At 30.7% G+C, this 18,609-nt stretch overlaps 2 protein-coding genes across 11 annotated transcripts in view; one reads left to right on the forward strand and one right to left on the reverse strand.

The window, feature by feature from the left end:
* The window catches only part of LOC118189253 (calcium and integrin-binding protein 1-like), a 147,553-nt gene that overhangs the window by 56,774 nt on the left and 72,170 nt on the right, over positions 1-18,609 (forward strand). The gene's annotated exons all lie outside the window — the stretch shown is intronic.
* On the reverse strand, positions 3,482-14,133 carry LOC146999047 (uncharacterized). 6 transcript variants are annotated; one of them, XM_085812829.1, is made up of 3 exons: positions 13,185-14,133; positions 10,581-10,673; positions 3,482-4,516 (listed from the first exon to the last, which is right to left on the reverse strand). In XM_085812829.1, exons 1-3 carry the CDS (start codon positions 13,239-13,241, stop codon positions 3,884-3,886), a joined length of 783 nt encoding a protein of 260 aa, XP_085668955.1. In that variant the 5' UTR covers positions 13,242-14,133; the 3' UTR covers positions 3,482-3,883. The 6 variants fall into 6 exon arrangements, with proteins under 6 accessions (XP_085668955.1, XP_085668951.1, XP_085668961.1 ...); XM_085812825.1 differs by having other exon boundaries at positions 12,315-14,133; XM_085812835.1 differs by having other exon boundaries at positions 12,845-14,132.

Below are 18,609 nucleotides of genomic sequence, written 5' to 3' on the forward strand. Positions count from 1 at the left end.
TTGCGGCTTAGACCCTGTGTCGCAGGTGAGAATGGAATTCCCACATTTTATTCCTTGTGACAATGTGACATTTACGTCACCGTCTGAATGCAGCTTTAGGGACGATTTGCTCAAATTCTGGGCTGCTTGAGTGATATGCAGTTGTTATTTTTGCTATTTCAATAAAGTGTCTGGAGTAATTATCTGAGTAGATTTCCACGAGCCCATAACGCATATAACTGTATGTAATGATAAATTTTTTGTGCTCAACAATTATTTAAAAACAATTATTTATTTATGACTACTCATTTTAGATGACAAGTAAGAATATTTTACAATAAATCTAAAACAGAAATAAATAAAACTAACAATCCAGATACTACGAATTTGCAAATTCGTGCTCGGAGGCATCAGCAGTTTCTACGTCATCAGAACGAATAACATCTGCATGAGTTCTTTCATTGATGGCATATTCTAATGTAATGTAATTGACACTATTTGTTTGATGGACTTCGGTATCATCTTCTGATGATGAAGATTCTTCCTCTTCAGAATCGGAAGAGGGTTCCATCTTCTACCTTTTGACTTCGGTATCATCTTCTGATGATGAAGATTCTTCCTCTTTAGAATCAGAAGAGGGTTCCATCTTCTTCCTTTTGACTTCGGTTAATGTAAACGCAACGTATTAATTTTATTTAAAATGTACTTTCCCGATTGGCAAAAACAGTTTTTTTCAGAACGATAATAATTGGAACTGTAATGTTTTTGAGCAGTAATGTTGACGGTAATGCTTCTGAATAAAGCAAGTATTTAACAATTAATGTTTGATGGAATGTGTTTTTAATAAAGGAACTAATTAATTGCTAACATTTCAGAAGTGGGATAAACTAGAATTATTATCTAGATTTAACAACGTATTGCCTTAACGTACGCTAAGCCTAAACTGAATGCGAAAGCTCGCCAAAACTGAAAGTAGGAAGGTACGTGAATTTATAAACTGTTTATGTTATGTCTAAGTATTAAACGGAAAGAACTTAAGTATAATTATTGTTTTATTATTTAAAAATTGAAGTCTAAGATGGCTTATTTGGCAAGAGGCAAGAAATGTGACTTAAAAGAACTTGCTTTGGAACTTGATGTAGATGTCCCTTCTGATATTAAAATTGTAGGCTTCAGAGATATGATTTTGAATAGTAAGAATTATAATGAAGACTTTACTAAACAAATGCTAGATAGAATTATAAATGATCATTTAGACAGGGAAAAGTTAGAAATTTTAGAAAAAGATAAGCAAAGAGCATTTGAAATGGAAATTATAGAAAGAGATAAGCAAAGAACGTTTGAACTTAAAAAATTGAAAATAGAAGCAGAAATCAGAAGTAGTAATGTAAATGATTCTGTTCCTTCTAATGTTAGTAGAAGTAATATTTGTGATATGAGTAAATTAATGCATAAGTATGATTTGAATGAAGGTGATATAAGTTTTTATTTAGTTTTATTTGAGAGACAGGCACGATGTATTGGGTCAGAAGAACAAAACTGGGTTTTTCAGCTGTTGGTATACTATCAATGCTCTTAGTATACTATCAACTCATCACCTAGCTAATTTGTAATTAATCACTTAATGAGACAGCTAGTTTGCCTCAGTTATAAATTAAATTTTTAAGAGTTGCACATTGTAATACGATATTTTAATAAAAACTAGCAGACTAGAAGCAGTCCATTTCTAAAAATTTAATAATTTGGATCAGCATATGATGAAAATTAAAGTAATTTTATTACTCATGTTTAACCGTTTGACTGCTACGCGGCGCAAAAGCGCTGCGTTCATTTGTCTCAAAAACCGCAACGCAGTTAGTTAATTTAGAATGCACTCGTATTACAAAGTACACGTAAGGTCAGCCTTTGTACATTCACACCCACGGAGCAAGAAAGACACACTGAAACTTGCAGCACAAAAGCGCTGCGTCGTAGCAGTCAGACGGTTAAAAATACTTTAAAACAAAACTGTGAGCATTTGAATTCATTTCACATTAAAAAAAATTACTATCAATTGCTTAAGCTAATAAAACTTCATAGCAAATTAAAAATGTATCAATTTTGAATTTTAAAAGGCCATAGTTTAATCAGACTAATTTTGAAATTGAAAACTATCATGTATTTTAAAAAAAGTATATTATGCTATCAGGAAGGAGAAGGAAAAAAAATTGGGAGAACCTGAAGATATATGAGAAATTTTTTTAAGTTAAAAATCAGTTTCTGCCATGTCATAAATTAAAAAAATTTTCTTTTTATAGTTATAGATGTATAAGTTGATTACATATTAAATTCTTTTATGTATTTTTTGATATTTTGATTGTAGTTTTAGTACTTCTTGATCAGTTTTGATTTTTGGAAAAGTTTTGGCATTTTTCATTCTGGCATACAATTTCAGCAGGAGGGGGGGGGGAAATTAAGCCAGAAGAATAATTGCAGTCCTGTATTTTGTATAATGTTTCTAATCCATAATTCGTCTCCTTTCTCAGCAGCATTCACTAACTTCTAGACTTTATAAAAAAAATAAGGATATTTCTTAAAACAAGTGAAAAGCAGAAATGTGATATTATTAAGTCAAAATTAAACTAGCATATTTTTGGAACACTTTGTATATACTAAATTGACTGCTCCAAGATGTGCATATTTTAGTATTTTAATATATATTATAGTTTTAAACTAAATTTTTTGCAGATAAATTTTCTTTCTATTCTACATATAAGAATATAAAACAAACAAAAAAAGAATCAGCTTCCAAAAACTATGATGTTTTCTGAAATTTTACTTCATTATCGGTAGGTAGATAATTTTTATTGAGAATTCTATATTTCGCTTTATATTTTTCATTTCTACATATAACCTATTTTTCATATATTTTCTTTAAATTTTAACTGATATAGAAAATATTTTAAGGAATCATAAACTGATGTCTAATAAACACATTTAACAATACTAGGGGGTGTAATTTTAACTTAATACATGTCAATTATATAAATTCAGCCTTCTAGATTTTTTTAGAAGTTAAAATATAAAATAAGAATGCATTAAGAAATATTTATAAATACAGAATTCATTCAAAAACTATAAACTAATATAAAAAATTAAATCACTTATGCACAGTCTACATTTTTTTAAATAAATGACTTGTATATTTTAAGGAATTTTTAGGACTTTTTTTTGGTCACCAGTAAACAGCCATCAAAATAAATCTTATGTTTAGTTTTCATACTACTGTAGTTATCCCAACTTTATTTTACATTAGTTTCTTTAATTTGATATACCAGCTCTTAGTTTAAACCAATCTGTCATACAGTAAAGTAAATATTAAATCAGTCCTGTGTTAATTGTTTTTACACATTTAAGCGACAGTATACTAAGTAGAATCTGTTCATAGAATTCATGAAATGGGAATGATTACGTTTGGTACCTAAAGTCTAGGAATAGATATTCATAAATGCACCAGAAAAAGGAATTTTCATTCGTTTATTATTAAAAAACAAAATAGCTTACATCTGAATAGATATGAATTATGAAAAGTATAACAATACACTTATATAAATAACAGACATACAGAACATTCACGTGTACAGAAATCTATGGTACTAAATAGCAAAACAGAATACATGATACAAATCCAAAGCAGAATATTTTTTAATGTACATATGTAATGGCAGCTTAATTTTGTAAAGCCATAAAAAAATGTCAAATCAATGTACAGAATATCAATAAAAAAAAGACAACAGCTTGTAAACCTTTAGCATGAAATATAAAACTAGAAATAAAACATATTGCAAATATGATTTTATACATACAAGTTATCTATTGATAAATGCCCTCTAAAATGCTGAATTGTAATTTACATGATTTAGATTTATTCTTGTGTGTTGTATGAAACTATGTCAGTAACACCTGTCAGTTCATCTTCTTCGTTTTCGGGATTCCTAGCTCGTAACAAAGTATCGATCATAAATCCTCCATTAGGCTGTGGCACTGGTGTTGCTACATATGGATTTGAAATAAAAGGAGGGACTTGCTCAGGTGGAGCATAGTTAGGCTGATACGATGGCCGAGAGTCTTGTTTGTCATCTTCTGATGAACTTTCCTCCTCTTCACTCTCATCTGAGTCGATTTCGCTCTCCCAGTTGCTCGGTGTAGATTCTCGAGAAGTGGATTCATCATCATCTTCACTACTAATGGCTTTCTTATTTATGTTGAGTTTTATTCGATTCCCTTCACAGCTTTTATTGACTTCCCACTGATCTTCTGATTCTTGACTGCTTTCACTTTCTGCGCTGGAACTCATGCTCTTTTCAGATTCAGAATCGGAGCTGTCCCATTTATGAACCTTTGGCTTTGTTTCTTTGAATGATGCTTCACTCTCTTCAGAAGATGATGCTTTTCTTCGCTTTGGAGTTCTCAATACCAATGCGAATTCCTCAAAACCAGCATTTATTTTTCTACACTCTTTGTTCATTTGCTTAACTTTCCTTTTTATAGCCTCAATCTGTAATAAAAATAGAAACAATATTGTCAGTGCTAAGCTTCAAGTTGTACAAGAGAAACAAGAATTTGCCCTAAAGTTCTAGCATTGCAATTCATTGAATATTTTAATATGATAATAAATATTACTACAAAGGCCAGTATTTGTTGTTTATCTAAATTATAGAATGATGCTAAAAATTACAGTTAAAATTGGCTACATCTGTATTAAAACAACTGTTTTATTATGCATGCATTAAAAAATTTACAAATGGTAGAACGAAACATAAATTTCTGATAGCATAAAAAAAGGTCAAGCTATGAAAGCAGACTATTTTCGTAAGTATTCAGAATTTTAATGAAGCGCTGACAATGTTACGACCTTGTTGGAAGCATGACAAAATTTAATTCCGAAGCTAAGACGGCGGAAAAAGTTGTCTGATTGTCTTTTGTGGTTGAAGGAATTAACATTCAGAGTAGATGGAGTTCAGCACACTAATGCCAAACGGGCATAGTTAAGGATGCCTGAAGATTCCAAAAGTTTTAGTTTAGCCCCCGCCATATTGGAAATGGGAGGAATGTTGGGAAATGCAACCGAAGGTTCAATTTATTAATAAATGAAATAAACCGAAGGTTTATTTCATTAATACAAAACACACGAGGACTATCTGCCTAAGGAGAGGGATACTTTCATGGAGGACCTTTTTAAGGGAAACTGGCTCGTATTAACGTTACGCATAGTGAAAACAATAAAAATGCCCTAACATCAAAACCCAGGGAGAAATGCCAGTGTTCAGCGATTGTACCGCTCGACGAGCTGGTGGATTCTAAGCGAAGGAATAGAGTACATTGTAGATGCCATAAAACGATAAGGCTAATTCGATGAATCCAGCCTTCAGTTTTGATGGTAGATGCTTTGCAATATATTTTGTGAAAGGGCTAGAAAAGTCACTTTCTATCGTATCTAGTTGGGGAGGCAGAAGATAGCAACATCAGCTTCCGTTTTTAAAGGGAAGGCTCTGAGTTGATTTAAAGGCACTGGTAAAAGTGTCTTAGTTCAATACTGCAGTGAGACACACTACTTTCGTGTTCTGAAGGCCGCTCTAGTTAAAGGCATCAGGTTGGAATCAGAATTAAACGAAAAGTATCAGGTGGTAGGGGAAGAATTAATATCGATTATATTACTGAAAGCGTTAAGTTTCTATATGGAAGGAAGTCGTATAGCGAAGTCATTTACTATGTCGAGTTTACCAGTACCCCAGTTTTGGGCGAGTAATTTTAAATTATCTTGTAAAAGATTTAAATAAAGAGCATGGTTCATTATGCCACCAATAAACACTAAATTACCTAATCCTGATGTGTTGACATGACCCCCCCACACACAAGGACACCTCCGCCCCCATGCTTTACTGTTCCAACCATGGAGGTAAGAAAGGACTTACTTCCTACCTCCATGGTTCCAACGAAGGTCTCGAGATTCGGTTCCTCATTTTCTCGTCTCCATACAATTATACGCCCACCGGAACCCAAAATGTTAAATTTGCTTTCGTCTGCAAATAAGACGCTTCGGGTTTATTTACCATTAATAATTATTGCGATGGAAAGCCTGGGTTTACTATATTTTCCTCGATCAGCTGATCTAAATAATCTAGCTGATCTGAGTACTCGTCGAACAGTTTCAGATGAAACTGAAGTAGAAAACTTTTCAGTAAATTCTGTCGAAATCTTTACAACATTCAAAGATAGAGTTTTCACTAATTTTATAACTATAAATCTCTGATCAGACTTTCCCAGATGACCTCTTCTTATTTTATTTTCGATCCAATTTTCTTCTTTAAAGCATTTTATCACATATTACGCCTTAGAATGGGATAAATTTATTAATTTAGCGATATCCCGGATAGATTTTCCACTCTTATGATGAAAAATAATCAATTTTTGAATGCTACTAGTTGTTTCCTTATGACTACGACCCATTTTAAAATATTAAATGAAATATAACAGCGTAATCAAGCAAAGAATAAAGCGAAACGCCTTTTTGAACGTCTCCAAAATGCAAAAATTTTTTTAAATGGCAGACAATAATTTTATTTATGGAATTTTACGAAAATGTTTCGGTGTACGATAACTTTTCTGCTGTGTTTATTTATGCCTCCTTATATTTTCAATTTTAGAAAAAGAAAATTTGCCAATATTTAAAACCAAAAAATGTGGTTTTATTCAAAATCGGCATGAAGATGGTACGAAAAATTATTTGAGCTCTGTATTCGAATTCAGTTCCGGGCTACAGTACTTTTTCTGCAAATTCTTAAAGTGTAGAACACTTTTGAGATCCACTGTAGGTAGTAATGTGCAATGTGAAATTAAAATATAATTTTTTATTTTATAATGAGGGCTTTTGTCTGCTTCTGAGTAGATTTTCTTCAGTAAATAAAAAATATCCCGTGATTGCTTGGATTAAAGAAAGACAATCTTCTGACTAGGTAAGATTTTTATCTTGTTTATACTTGATATCTAGATCGGAAAACAAACAATCTACTATTTTGGACATTATGCCTAGTATCTATTTGCGAGAAAGTCTTTATTTACTCTATTACAGAAAATTTTTTGCAGGAAAGCTGGAAGGCAGTCTCGAGAGACAAAACTTTCACCTAAGTTGATTCCTAAACATTATGATGTAAAATTTCTTCTTTTTTTTAATCATAGATGTAAAAGCTTTGTAAAACTTTTGGCTCAATCTGAATTTTATAGTTATAAAAATTCTGTACTTAAGTACTTAAGAACTTCATTTTCGAATTATTTAAGTTGTATGATAGCGATTGTAGTGTTTTATTTTTGCTAAACAATTATCCTATTATTCTGTATTTACTGTGATTTCTACTAAAATGGAAATTTATTAATACATTTAAGTACAACTAGATTTTTTGAGTTCAAGGGAAAACTTTTGGCAGCTATTGTTGGCTTTCTCCCTATTATCGATAGTGAAAGACAGTTTACATTTGAGAGTTTAAGCGGGCTTTACTTTAGAATTCTCATGGGTTAAATTTACTTGAACATTTGTTTCTGTTTTTCCCATAACATACATAGACTGCTTTCTCTGCTGTAACTAGGTAAACCAAAATATTTTTTTCTAATACATTTTAAGACATATTACATAACATATTTATTACAATAAGACATTTTTTGCACTGAACGGGATAATTTTGAGAAGACACAGAACAGAAAACAAAACTTGCTAGGATAAGTACACCAAATCAGAAGGGGGGCGAGGTCTATATCTCTCGTTCTACTCGGTCGAATGACGAAACTGAACTACAGTGTCTCACAAAAGTGATGGGACACTTGTGTTTTACAAAAGGAAACTGTAATAAAATAAATTAAAAAAAGATGTAAACATTTTTGTGGGTGTGTTTCATACTTAAATTTAGTAACAATTATTACATAACATACATTTTCTCAAAGTATTAAAATATTAATTTAATAAAAATACAATTGTTTAGAACGGAGCAAAAAATGGCTCACATAAGTGATGGGACACCATTAGATACTACTAACATAATACAATAAAAATATTTTTTGGGGTTTATATTTTTACTCAAAAGCAATTGGCAATAATTTATAAAATCATCTGCAGTATTTCTCTCCAGTTTGTTTCAGAATTTTTGTGTTTTTTAGCTCTGTACAGCCATTAATGCTAAACAAAAAGAAACTTTTCCTGAAATTCGAAAATTAGTTATTAATTTGGATATTGAACGTGGAAAATCTATTAGAGAAACTGCTGAAACAGTTAACTTGAATCATTCAACAGTTTTCAATGTCATTAAACGATATAAAAAGAATCATATGATTCAGGATAAAAGAAGACCTGGCCGACTATCAAAACTATCCGATGGAATAAAGCGAATTATCGTTCGAAATATTTAAAAAAATCCAAGAATAAGTGCTCCTAAATTTGCTGCTGATTTACAAGCGTTATATAGAGTAATTGCTAATACTGACACTAATACTAATTGCTAATAAGAGTAATTCGATCTACTGGATATCACGGTAGAGCAGCCAGGAAAAAATTCTTCGTAAGTTAAAAGAATAAAAAACTCGGACTGGCTTTCGCAAAATCCAACATAAATAAGAATTCTGATTACTGGAATGAAGTTATATTTGCTGATGAGAGTAAATTTAATATATTTGGTTCTGACGGTAGAATCTTGGTGTGGAGAAAACCCAGGAAAGAATTTCGCAAACAGAATTTGGTGCCAACAGTAAAACATGGTGGAGGAGGAGTTATGGTATGGGGGTGTATGTCGTCTGCTGGAGTTGGTAATCTTGTTTTTCTTGACAGTATAATGGATCAGTACAAGTATATTGATATTTTAAATCAAAATTTGAAATCTTCAGCACGAAAATTGAACCTTCATAACGATTTTAAATTCTCCCAGGACAATGATATAAAAAAAGCACACTGCTTTGAGCGTCAGACACAGACTGCTGTATAACTGTCCTGAAATAATAAAAACCCCATCACAATCTCCAGACTTAAATCCCATAGAGAATATTTGGCAAGAATTGGAATCAAGAATTCGCAAACACACCATTTCTTCAAAACAACAATTAAAATCGGTGCTTCAAGAAGAATGGGGTAAGATCACCCCAGAAATCACAAAAAAATTAGTCCATACCAAGAAGATTAAATCATGTTTTAAAAGTAAAAGGAAATAAAACAAAATATTAAAACCTTTTAAAAAGTAAAATTTTTGGATATATATTTGATGGAAAAGTAAGTGTCCCATCACTTATGTGAGCCATTTTTTGCTCCGTTCTAAACAATTGTATTTTTATTAAATGAATATTTTAATATTTTGAGAAAATGTATGTTATGTAATAATTGTTACTAAATTTAAGTATGAAACACACCCACAAAAAATTTTTACATGTTTTTTTAATTTATTTTACCACAGTTTCCTTTTGTAAAGCACAAGTGTCCCATCACTTTTGTGAGACACTGTGTCTTGAACGCACGACTTATAGTATATTTTAGATTTACATATATTGTTTTAACATACGTTATTTTGCAAAAACTATTTTTTTAGCTGTTTTTAACTGTATTTGGTACTTAATTTTTTTTTTTTTTTTTTTTTTTGTATTTTACAAGTTTTAATGAAGATGTTTTGAGTTATTATTTATTTTTTGCGTAGACATGAATCGATTGAATGAGAAATGAATCTCTAATGGAATTCCAGAAAATAAGTTTAAATGAAGTGCAGAAAAAAAAAATATATATATATATATATATGTATATATATGTGTGTACTTTCCTAGATCTTTCAATGAAGTCATGGGGTACCCACATCAGATATTTTACTTTCTCCTAAGAGTTTTTCACTTGCCGACATAACCTTTCATTTTATGTTAACCTTTTCATTTTCCCAGCATACAGTTTTTTCTTTCTTGGAGATATTTTTACTTTATCACATAAATAAAACTTTACTTTTTACTTAAAAATCATACAAAAATTTTCACTTTTAGATATTTTTATTAGAATTTTATATTAATTATTGGAGTTGCGTGGTTGAATAATATAAATAATAATTGTTTTCAAATAATAATTGTCTTCAAATAATTGTTTTCAAATTTCTACTTATTCATTCGAACTTACTACTAAATAGTTATGAGGTTTACTAGAGCTATTAGCCGAATAATAATATAGATAATTCTATAGATATGCTGCGTTTAAAAATTTTGTGTTTGTTAGGTGATTGATTCGTGAATGCGATGACCAGAGGATATACTACGATCGACGGGATATTTTTAAGTGTGTCAACTGATGTGTACATGAGCCCGTACAGTTACAAATATCCATCGTATGAGAGAATGAAATACTAAAAAATGAGTGATGTTTATAATTAACATTGAACCATAGGTTTTATAAACCAATTAGATTTTACTTCAAAACCATCAACCAGAAGTTGATAGTTTACTTAAAGCTCGTTGCTATTCCACCAATTCTACGTCTTAACATGGAATTGGTCATTTGCTGGTCATATCATATTTTTTTGTTCATGTTACGGAATAACACAATATAAATTTCTTACCTCAGCATCAATCTTTACTTTTGTTACAGTATTAGTCTTTACTTTTCTGGACAGTCTTTTCAGTTCTTTTAGTGTCATATTCATGGCATCAGTCTGTAATATAGATTGAAAAAAATTACCACTCCTAAACTCACATAATTGCACAGTCTGTACAAGAAAAGTCTGAAATAAGATTTGCTCCAAAGTTTAAAAAACTGCGTTCATTAACAATTTCAATGTGACAAATCTTGATACAACTCCTGGCAATTGTTATTAACATAAAATACTACGTATTTTGTTAGTCACGTGATCAAAATTTATAACTGGTAGAGCAAGAGATTTAACTCTAATAGCCTTGAGAAACTATAAGCAAGCTAATTTCAAGGCTATATTGGAGTATTTAAGGCTCTACTGAAAGATTGGCAATATCATTTCATACATTTCTCTCTCTATATATAAAGAAGAATGTCTGTTTGTTCATGATACACTCAGTCACTATAGCTATCGTCACCAAACTTTCTATAATTCTTTTCTGGGTGTTGGGAAAGGTCGACGTCCACTTTTTTCCCAAAAAAGTTCAATCGTTTGCTATGGGCAGTCTATGGAACTGACCAAATTAATCGGTAGCAAAAATACTCAATTAATTGATAGCAAAGTCGGCGAAGAAGACCATCTGAGTTCACATGCACTAGCATTCACATATTTTATCTATATTTTCTCTACCTGAGTGAATAAATGCTTCTTCAAACTGCACTTTTGCCAATATTCAACATTTTTTAATAATAATCTATAATAATTCTAATAATATAATCTATAATAATCTAATAATTAAATATAATCTCCTGTTTCTTTGATTTTGATTTGTGAAATTTTTACTTGTCACTATCAATCTAATATACACGCATGCGCAAATACAAAAGAAAAGAACAGTATAATAGCAGGAAAATTTTGAAGGAATGTGAGCTCAATCTGAAACGAACAACTCAAGATTCTAATATCAAAAGTTATGGAGGAAATAAAAATAAAACCACAGATTTTCATCGATTTCTAATTTGCTTTGAAACAATATGCAAAGCTGAATTTGTATCCACTGTTTCAACTAATTTTGATTATGATTGATTAAACATGACCACAGATCATCAGTTACTTTGTCGAATTGTTTTATTACTTATCAATTACGATAAATGTTTTGCCACATTTAAGGGGGCACAGTACCTTTGGGCTCGTCGAAACGATCATAAAAATCCTTAAACTCGAAACATAAAAACTCATATTATATAATTAAAAGGTTACACTTTTTTTTACTTTATACCTTAAATAGATGTCTTATTAGACTGTATATGAAATGAAAATTGTAAATAATTTGTAAATTAAAATTTTTAAAATGTAGATAAGAGACATGTAAATAAAAATTATCAAATGTTGCGCACATCATAAATTTGAAAATATTGCATATAGAAGACAATTTTTGGTAAAAATGTATTCGAAATACATTCACCTCTAATGCAAAACCAAAATATATTATAAAATGAATCTTAAATTTGAAAAATTAAGAAAAAATGTTTTAAATCTAAAAATATGTAATTTTTTTATCATTTTTTCAAGGTAAATACCAATTTAAAGATACAATAGCACTTTTCTCTAATTTATATTTCTCAAAACAAACTTAAAATGCACCAGAAGCTTAAACTACTTCTTCATAAACAATTATGAAGCTCATCAGCTTCCTATTTCCCTACGTTTAGTAATTCAAACCTCTAAAGTATTGTACTGGGCTCGTTTCTGTGCGAATTTAATATGAATTCTATTTGCTTCTTCCGCAAATGTTACACAGTTAGTTCCAAGTATACATTCTAATTCCTTCATGATGAACAGTGCTGCCTGTTTTCCATCATTAAGTTGGCTACTGCTTAATTTGCAGAAATTTCTACAATTTTTCTACTATTGTTTGTCTTTTTCGTACAAAATGTCCAGATCAACGAATTTAGCGACTCGTTCACATTTTGTGTTCGACCACCAGTGCATCTCTTTAGCAAGACTGGGTGGGACAAATCTTTAAATACAGATTTTATAGCATCCATAATTGCTACAGGAACTGAATATGTATGTTTAAAGTTTTTATTTGTACCACTTATAACTGCTCTTTTGTATGCGCGCACCAAGAATCAATACCATCGGGGCAGAAGTCATGAGTTACTTCATTATCATTTGAACGTTTATGGTACTAGCCCATATAGCTTTTTGCATAACGTGGTAGTTGTGAAAATGCTTCCTAATGGTATTACCATAATATGTTGTAAGTTGACCTATCAACACATCTGTAAGTCGATCTTTACTGCTAAGAGGCTAATTGTCATACAGTTTTTTGGCACGGAATTTCTGTTTTAGTTTCTCCAAACGGGCACCTATTCGTTTTTGAATGTGGCTCACACATCCTATCTTCGAAATTGGAACATTATGCGGGTTATCCTTTGTAAGGGCTAAGAAAGGTTTACAATCTTCATCACCAATATAATTAACGTAACGAAGACCATACTTTTCTTCGAATCGCGAAAACATACTCAACATACCATTTGCTTCCAATTGTGCACTTTTCTTCGAATCGCGAAAACATACTCAACATACCATTCGCTTCCAATTGTGCAGATGAGCCTGAATGATTCTTATTGCATACTTTGTCATGTTCTATTTTCCATTTCAAATAGCTTTCTTTTGAGGATATATTATTTCCAGTCTCACAACCTTTGCAGTAGGAACTTGAAACATAACGATGAATAACTTTACCCGTTTCACCACCAATAACGGAAGTTAACCGAAATATGAAGAATGTCTTCTGGTTTTTCATGTGCCATTTCCGCTAACGGTCAAATCTGAAGAACCAGTCATTTTTGTTTCTTCGTCAGCTGCTATCTTCATACTATTTTCCACAATATTACGTGTAGCAGGATGCATATGACTTACAATTTTATCGTATGACTTCTGTGTTATATCTGGTGGTAGATCCCTAATTCCACAAAATGTTCTGGATTCTGTCAGTTTTCCAATACACCTCATTGCTAAAGTAAATGTTCTGTTTAAATCAGAAGAAGTTTATTTTTCACTGCAAGTTTGCAATTTTTTATAGATGTTAGTACTCCACAAGAGAAGCATGAAATATTTATTTTTATGGTTAAACCATATACTACTTCAGATATAATACTAATTTTATCATGGCAAATATGACAGCATAAGTATTCTTCTAATACAGAAAATAATAAACTTTTAATAATTGCATACGCTTTACCAAATTCACTGTCACCAGAGACTACTAAATGATCTAGAAGTTTTTTTTTTTTTTTTTTTTTGCTGATGCAGAGACATTTGCATCTTTATCATTACTTCTTGTGCACTGATTTCCAAAAAAATTATTCCTTTTCTTCGGTCTTTGACCTGAAGCTCTTTTCATATTATAATTCATTTTTAAATTTCAAAACAAATATCTTTACATAAACGTTTACCCAGCAAAAAATCATTTGATACGAAAGACCGAAATAGAAACACTCAAAACGACGTTACATTCAGCGTACTACCAGCAATGAAGTTGAGTAGTTGCCATCCTTCTTCCCCTACACCAAAAGGAAATTAAAAAAAAAAAAAAAAAACAGTATTAAATATTTCTGTGCATAATGATAAAAATATGAGCTCGTATACAGCGTAACCAAAATGTAAATAACCTCCATAGTTGTCCCTTTAAACGAGCGTCGCTGGTTTACTATCCGATATAAACTTTCATGACTCAAGAAATAATGCGAATTTTAGAACGCGGTTTTTTGCATTTTGTTCAGAAATGGTCATATATTCATAAAATGTAAAAATCTGAAAATCGATTTTTTGAAGATTTAAAGGTCCTGTGCCACCTTTTAATCAACTAAAATGGAATATAGGTAAAATACGATGTCAGATATTAATGGTGTCATGATTTTAATAAATCATTAAAGACACCCTACTTATAATATATTGGTAAAGGCTGCACTAGGCCGATTGCCTCTTAATTGTGTTACGACATAGATATATAATTTCAGTTTCATCTTTACTAGTTACCCAAACATTTTAAAGCATTATTTTATTTTTACGATGATTTCTGCATTTTTACTACATTTATTTGCATCTCTATTTTATCGTGATTTTGTACTTTGATTAGTGTATAGCGATCACGTGCTACTTCCTAGGTCTTACTCTGAAGTACATTTATGCCATATAAGCATTATGCCTCATCTAACTACTGCTAAAACGTAAGAAAACTGCTTTTCCGTCCAATAAATTACTTATCCCACGTATATCTTCATTGTAGTTTTTTCGGAAAATTTAACTTCCGGAGTATTGTACGAACTAATAGGTGACCCTAGGGAATAGGAGATTTATGGAAGTAAAGGCCGTGGTAAAAGTTTACAATTGGGTGCCCCTTGTTTTTTGGCGATTCTTTTTTGACGCCAAGATCGGCGCCAGGAAGACACAATTTTAAGATGGCCGCTACACAGAACCAAAATAAAAAGTCAAAGAATTGCATAAACTCTGTGTCCATGTACACATCGATCTATTTTCACTTAGAAAAAAAAATCTCAGAATTGCACAAACTAGGCATTGCGCACTGTTTAAATTTGTCCATGTACACATCAATCTATTCTTATTTTAAAAAAATCAGGAGGCAAAGTTACACTATCATGGTAACCAGAAATAAGATTTCATCGCCAAAATTTTACAAAAATTGTCGCTAATCGAAGGGGCACCCAATTCTACACTAGAGCCAAGGCCGTAAGGTCAAAAACTTCTCACAGATGTATTTTGTTGTTATTATTATTGTAATTTCAGTTTAGTTCCTTCCTTACGACAGATCATTAATAAATATCACTAAGCCTAACAGACATTAAAGAATAATACTCACAGTAGCATTAAATCTCTGCACAAGAGATTTCATTTTCTCCAAACGAAAAGCCTCCTCAACCAGTTGATCCTTCTCCATCTCGTATCTATTAAGAGGAATTTAAATGTAATAAAATTGTTAAGAATAAAATATCAATATATTTTTAATGTTACATGTGGAGGTATTTATACCCACAGTGTACAGTAACCATATAACATATGATAAGAGTTTCACAATGAACTGTATATAAAAATATTGTTGCGTGCACACGGGTTCGTAATAGATTGAATGCACAAGTCTGATAAAAGGTTAATAAAATTTATTCTTATCACAAGTATTGTAATAAAACGCTAGATTTTTTCCCTCAAAGATATTCGTGCAATATCACACAGTAGTTATATTTTAAACTAATAAAACGTTAAATAGGACGCAATCCAAAGCGCAAGGAAAGCTAATCCGATCTCACCGCGAATTCGCTACAATCAATAACAACACTCAGTAAACAACTGAACTGAGATGTTTCTCTCCAGCTTTTTAAAGCCTTTTAATCAGTCACTAGAAGCTTCTGGTAATGTCCGTTTTCTCGAGATTTCTGGAAAGCAAAAGAATAGAATTACGAGATATCTAACTATTCAATGTTAAATGCGCGTGCTTCTGTATTTTTACTTTTCCAAGGTAGCTTTCACTTAAAAGTCTCGTGCTGCACTGTGAGGGGATATAAAACAATTTTAATTACAGTTCTACTAAAAATAGCTAACTAAATACAAAATCCGTTATAATATTAAAATTCTTTAAAAATTTCCCATAACGTACTTCCATGTTATACCTAAATACAATGGTGATCAAAAAGTTAAGATTTCAAAAAGGTAATTGCACAGGATTGCTTCAAAATTTCACTTATTTATTTTAGGAATCAATTTATTCTGAGGAACGTAATATATGAATTTAGAAATACCGGTGGACTGGATTTAGAATTGTATGTATGTATGCATGTACACTAGCCCCCCCCCCTGAAAAAAATGGGACATTTCTATATCTCCCGCTTGACGAAATTTCAACTTGCGTTTTTCGTGTCTCGAAAGGGCGACTTAGGGTATTTATTAGATTTATATATAGCAGGCATGATCACGTTTCTTGATTAATCACTTTTAAAAAAACCCCTTTTTTAATTAATTATTTATAATTCACTCAAATGAAAAATGTTTGACATAACTGTATTCTTAAAGACCAATTCATATTTTTCGGATTTTAGCTTGCTTATATAATTACTAAAATCAAACGGCAATTATAAAAGGAGGAGGATAAAGGAAACAAAAAGAAAATGTTTACCTTTTTCTGTCTGAACAGTACTGCATAATACAGTAATTTCAAATTTATATTTTATTGTGACTTACTTTACTGAATACAGGCTAGCAGGGGAAAAAAAAAAAAATGTATTTGCATTTATATGTAACCATGTTTAATTACATATAAAATGCGAAATTCTCATTAATTTACTTCAAAAGTTTCTTTCCATTGAATACATGTCTTATTATTTTTGAAACGGTATAAATATGTATTTGCGGTTCTCGAACATTCATGAAATCTACTATGCGGCCCCTGTCGTTATGAAGTTTGGCGACCCCTGATATATAGCATTGGTTTTAATATAGGTATTTTGACACAAAATAGGACTTTTTCTGGCTGCCAATTTTTTTTTCGTATTTCGATTCTGCGACTCAAATTATGCGAAACTGCCAAGTTTTGTAAAAATCTCAGGAGTACTTTTATAAAAATTAGTTCTAGAAATTTTAGCTCCTCAATGTTTAATTGAACTTGATACATATTTATTAATATCTCTTTTTTTATTAAACTAACTTGGTTCCTTCTTCCAGAATTCGAATTTAGGCTTAATCCAAATATAATTCGTACATTTTTATTATTTCTTTTAAAAATTTGTATTTTTAAATACATTTTATAAATTTTTCGAAAAAAGTTTGTATTATAACCCATAAAAATTTTAACATCATCTTAAAGTAGATGTATTTCTAAGCATAGCAGCAAAAACTCAGAATTTTTTATTCAATATTTCCTAAGATATACGTGAATTTACATTTTGGTGCGTTTTGAAATTTGGCGTATTTTATATAAGCGATAATAACGAAAATGTGGTTCACGCACTTTGTTACAATTATTTGAAAGAATGAACGATGGACCTTTTTCCTCTCGTGCATCAATGAAAAATAAGGAAAGTAAGTAGGTTAATATAAATTAAGAATTCCGCCAAGTGAATTATTCTTGTCCAAACTGAAAAGAAATGCGCCAAGATAAATTTTTCAATTTCTTACCAAAAATTAGAAAATTTAATATCTAAGCATAATTTGTTTCGTAGAATCGAAATGGAAAAAAAAAAAAAAAAATGATGTGTTTCTTTCTGAAAAAGTCCGAATTTTTGTCAGAATGCCTATGTTAGAATAATGCTATATATAAATCTAATATATATCCTAAGTCGCGCTTTTGAGATATGAAAAACGTAATTCTTTTTTGAAATAAAGTAAATAAGAAAAGTAGCTGAAAATAAAAAAAGGAAGATTGCAATTATACAAAGTCTGATAAAAGATTTTCCACACTTAAGAGGAGATAAAAACAGCTCTATGACATATAGTTTACATTTTTATCTACTCCATATATAAATACCGGACATGTTTCGTAATCTCCAAATTCTCAAATATGCATCCAGCTTATTTTTACATTGAAAAATGGCAAACATAAAAACATTTGTTAGGTAAAATTCAGTATGAAATATCATAAAAACAGGTTGTTGACTGATCATTGTATATGAAAATTGGGGGAAAAAAGTACTTACTGTTTTTTTCTTTTTTGTACACTCGACTCTGCGAGTTCAATGCAAATCTACAAAAGAAAAAATCATATAATTAAATAATCTTGAATCAATTTCACATATTTCTTTTTACTTGCAAAAGGGGTGAAAAACTCACTCTTGCTGGATCCTCTCCCATTTCCTCCAGATGATCTTTATAATTTACTAATATTTCATCTAACTCTGCTATTTTCATATCTATGGACTCAATCTTTTTATTAACCTGCATTATTAAAAAAAAAAAAAAGAAAAAAGGAATAATTAAATTAAAATAAAAACTTATATGGTTA

The sequence above is a fragment of the Stegodyphus dumicola genome, chromosome 1 (genome assembly GCF_044657685.1).
Source record: "Stegodyphus dumicola isolate Sdum_Otavi_A_Nest chromosome 1, ASM4465768v1".
NCBI classification, from domain to species: Eukaryota; Metazoa; Arthropoda; class Arachnida; order Araneae; family Eresidae; genus Stegodyphus; species Stegodyphus dumicola.

Bases quoted from the DNA above. Each gene is read 5' to 3' on its own strand.
- LOC146999047 (XM_085812825.1), bottom strand. From the start codon at position 12,425: ATGAAGGAATTAGAATGTATACTTGGAACTAACTGTGTAACATTTGCG. The intron at 10,674-12,314 runs GTTTGAATTACT...TCTATATTACAG, and splicing joins CCCAGTACAATACTTTAGAG to ACTGATGCCATGAATATGAC. The intron at 4,517-10,580 runs GTAAGAAATTTA...TTTTTATTACAG, and splicing joins AAGTAAAGATTGATGCTGAG to ATTGAGGCTATAAAAAGGAA.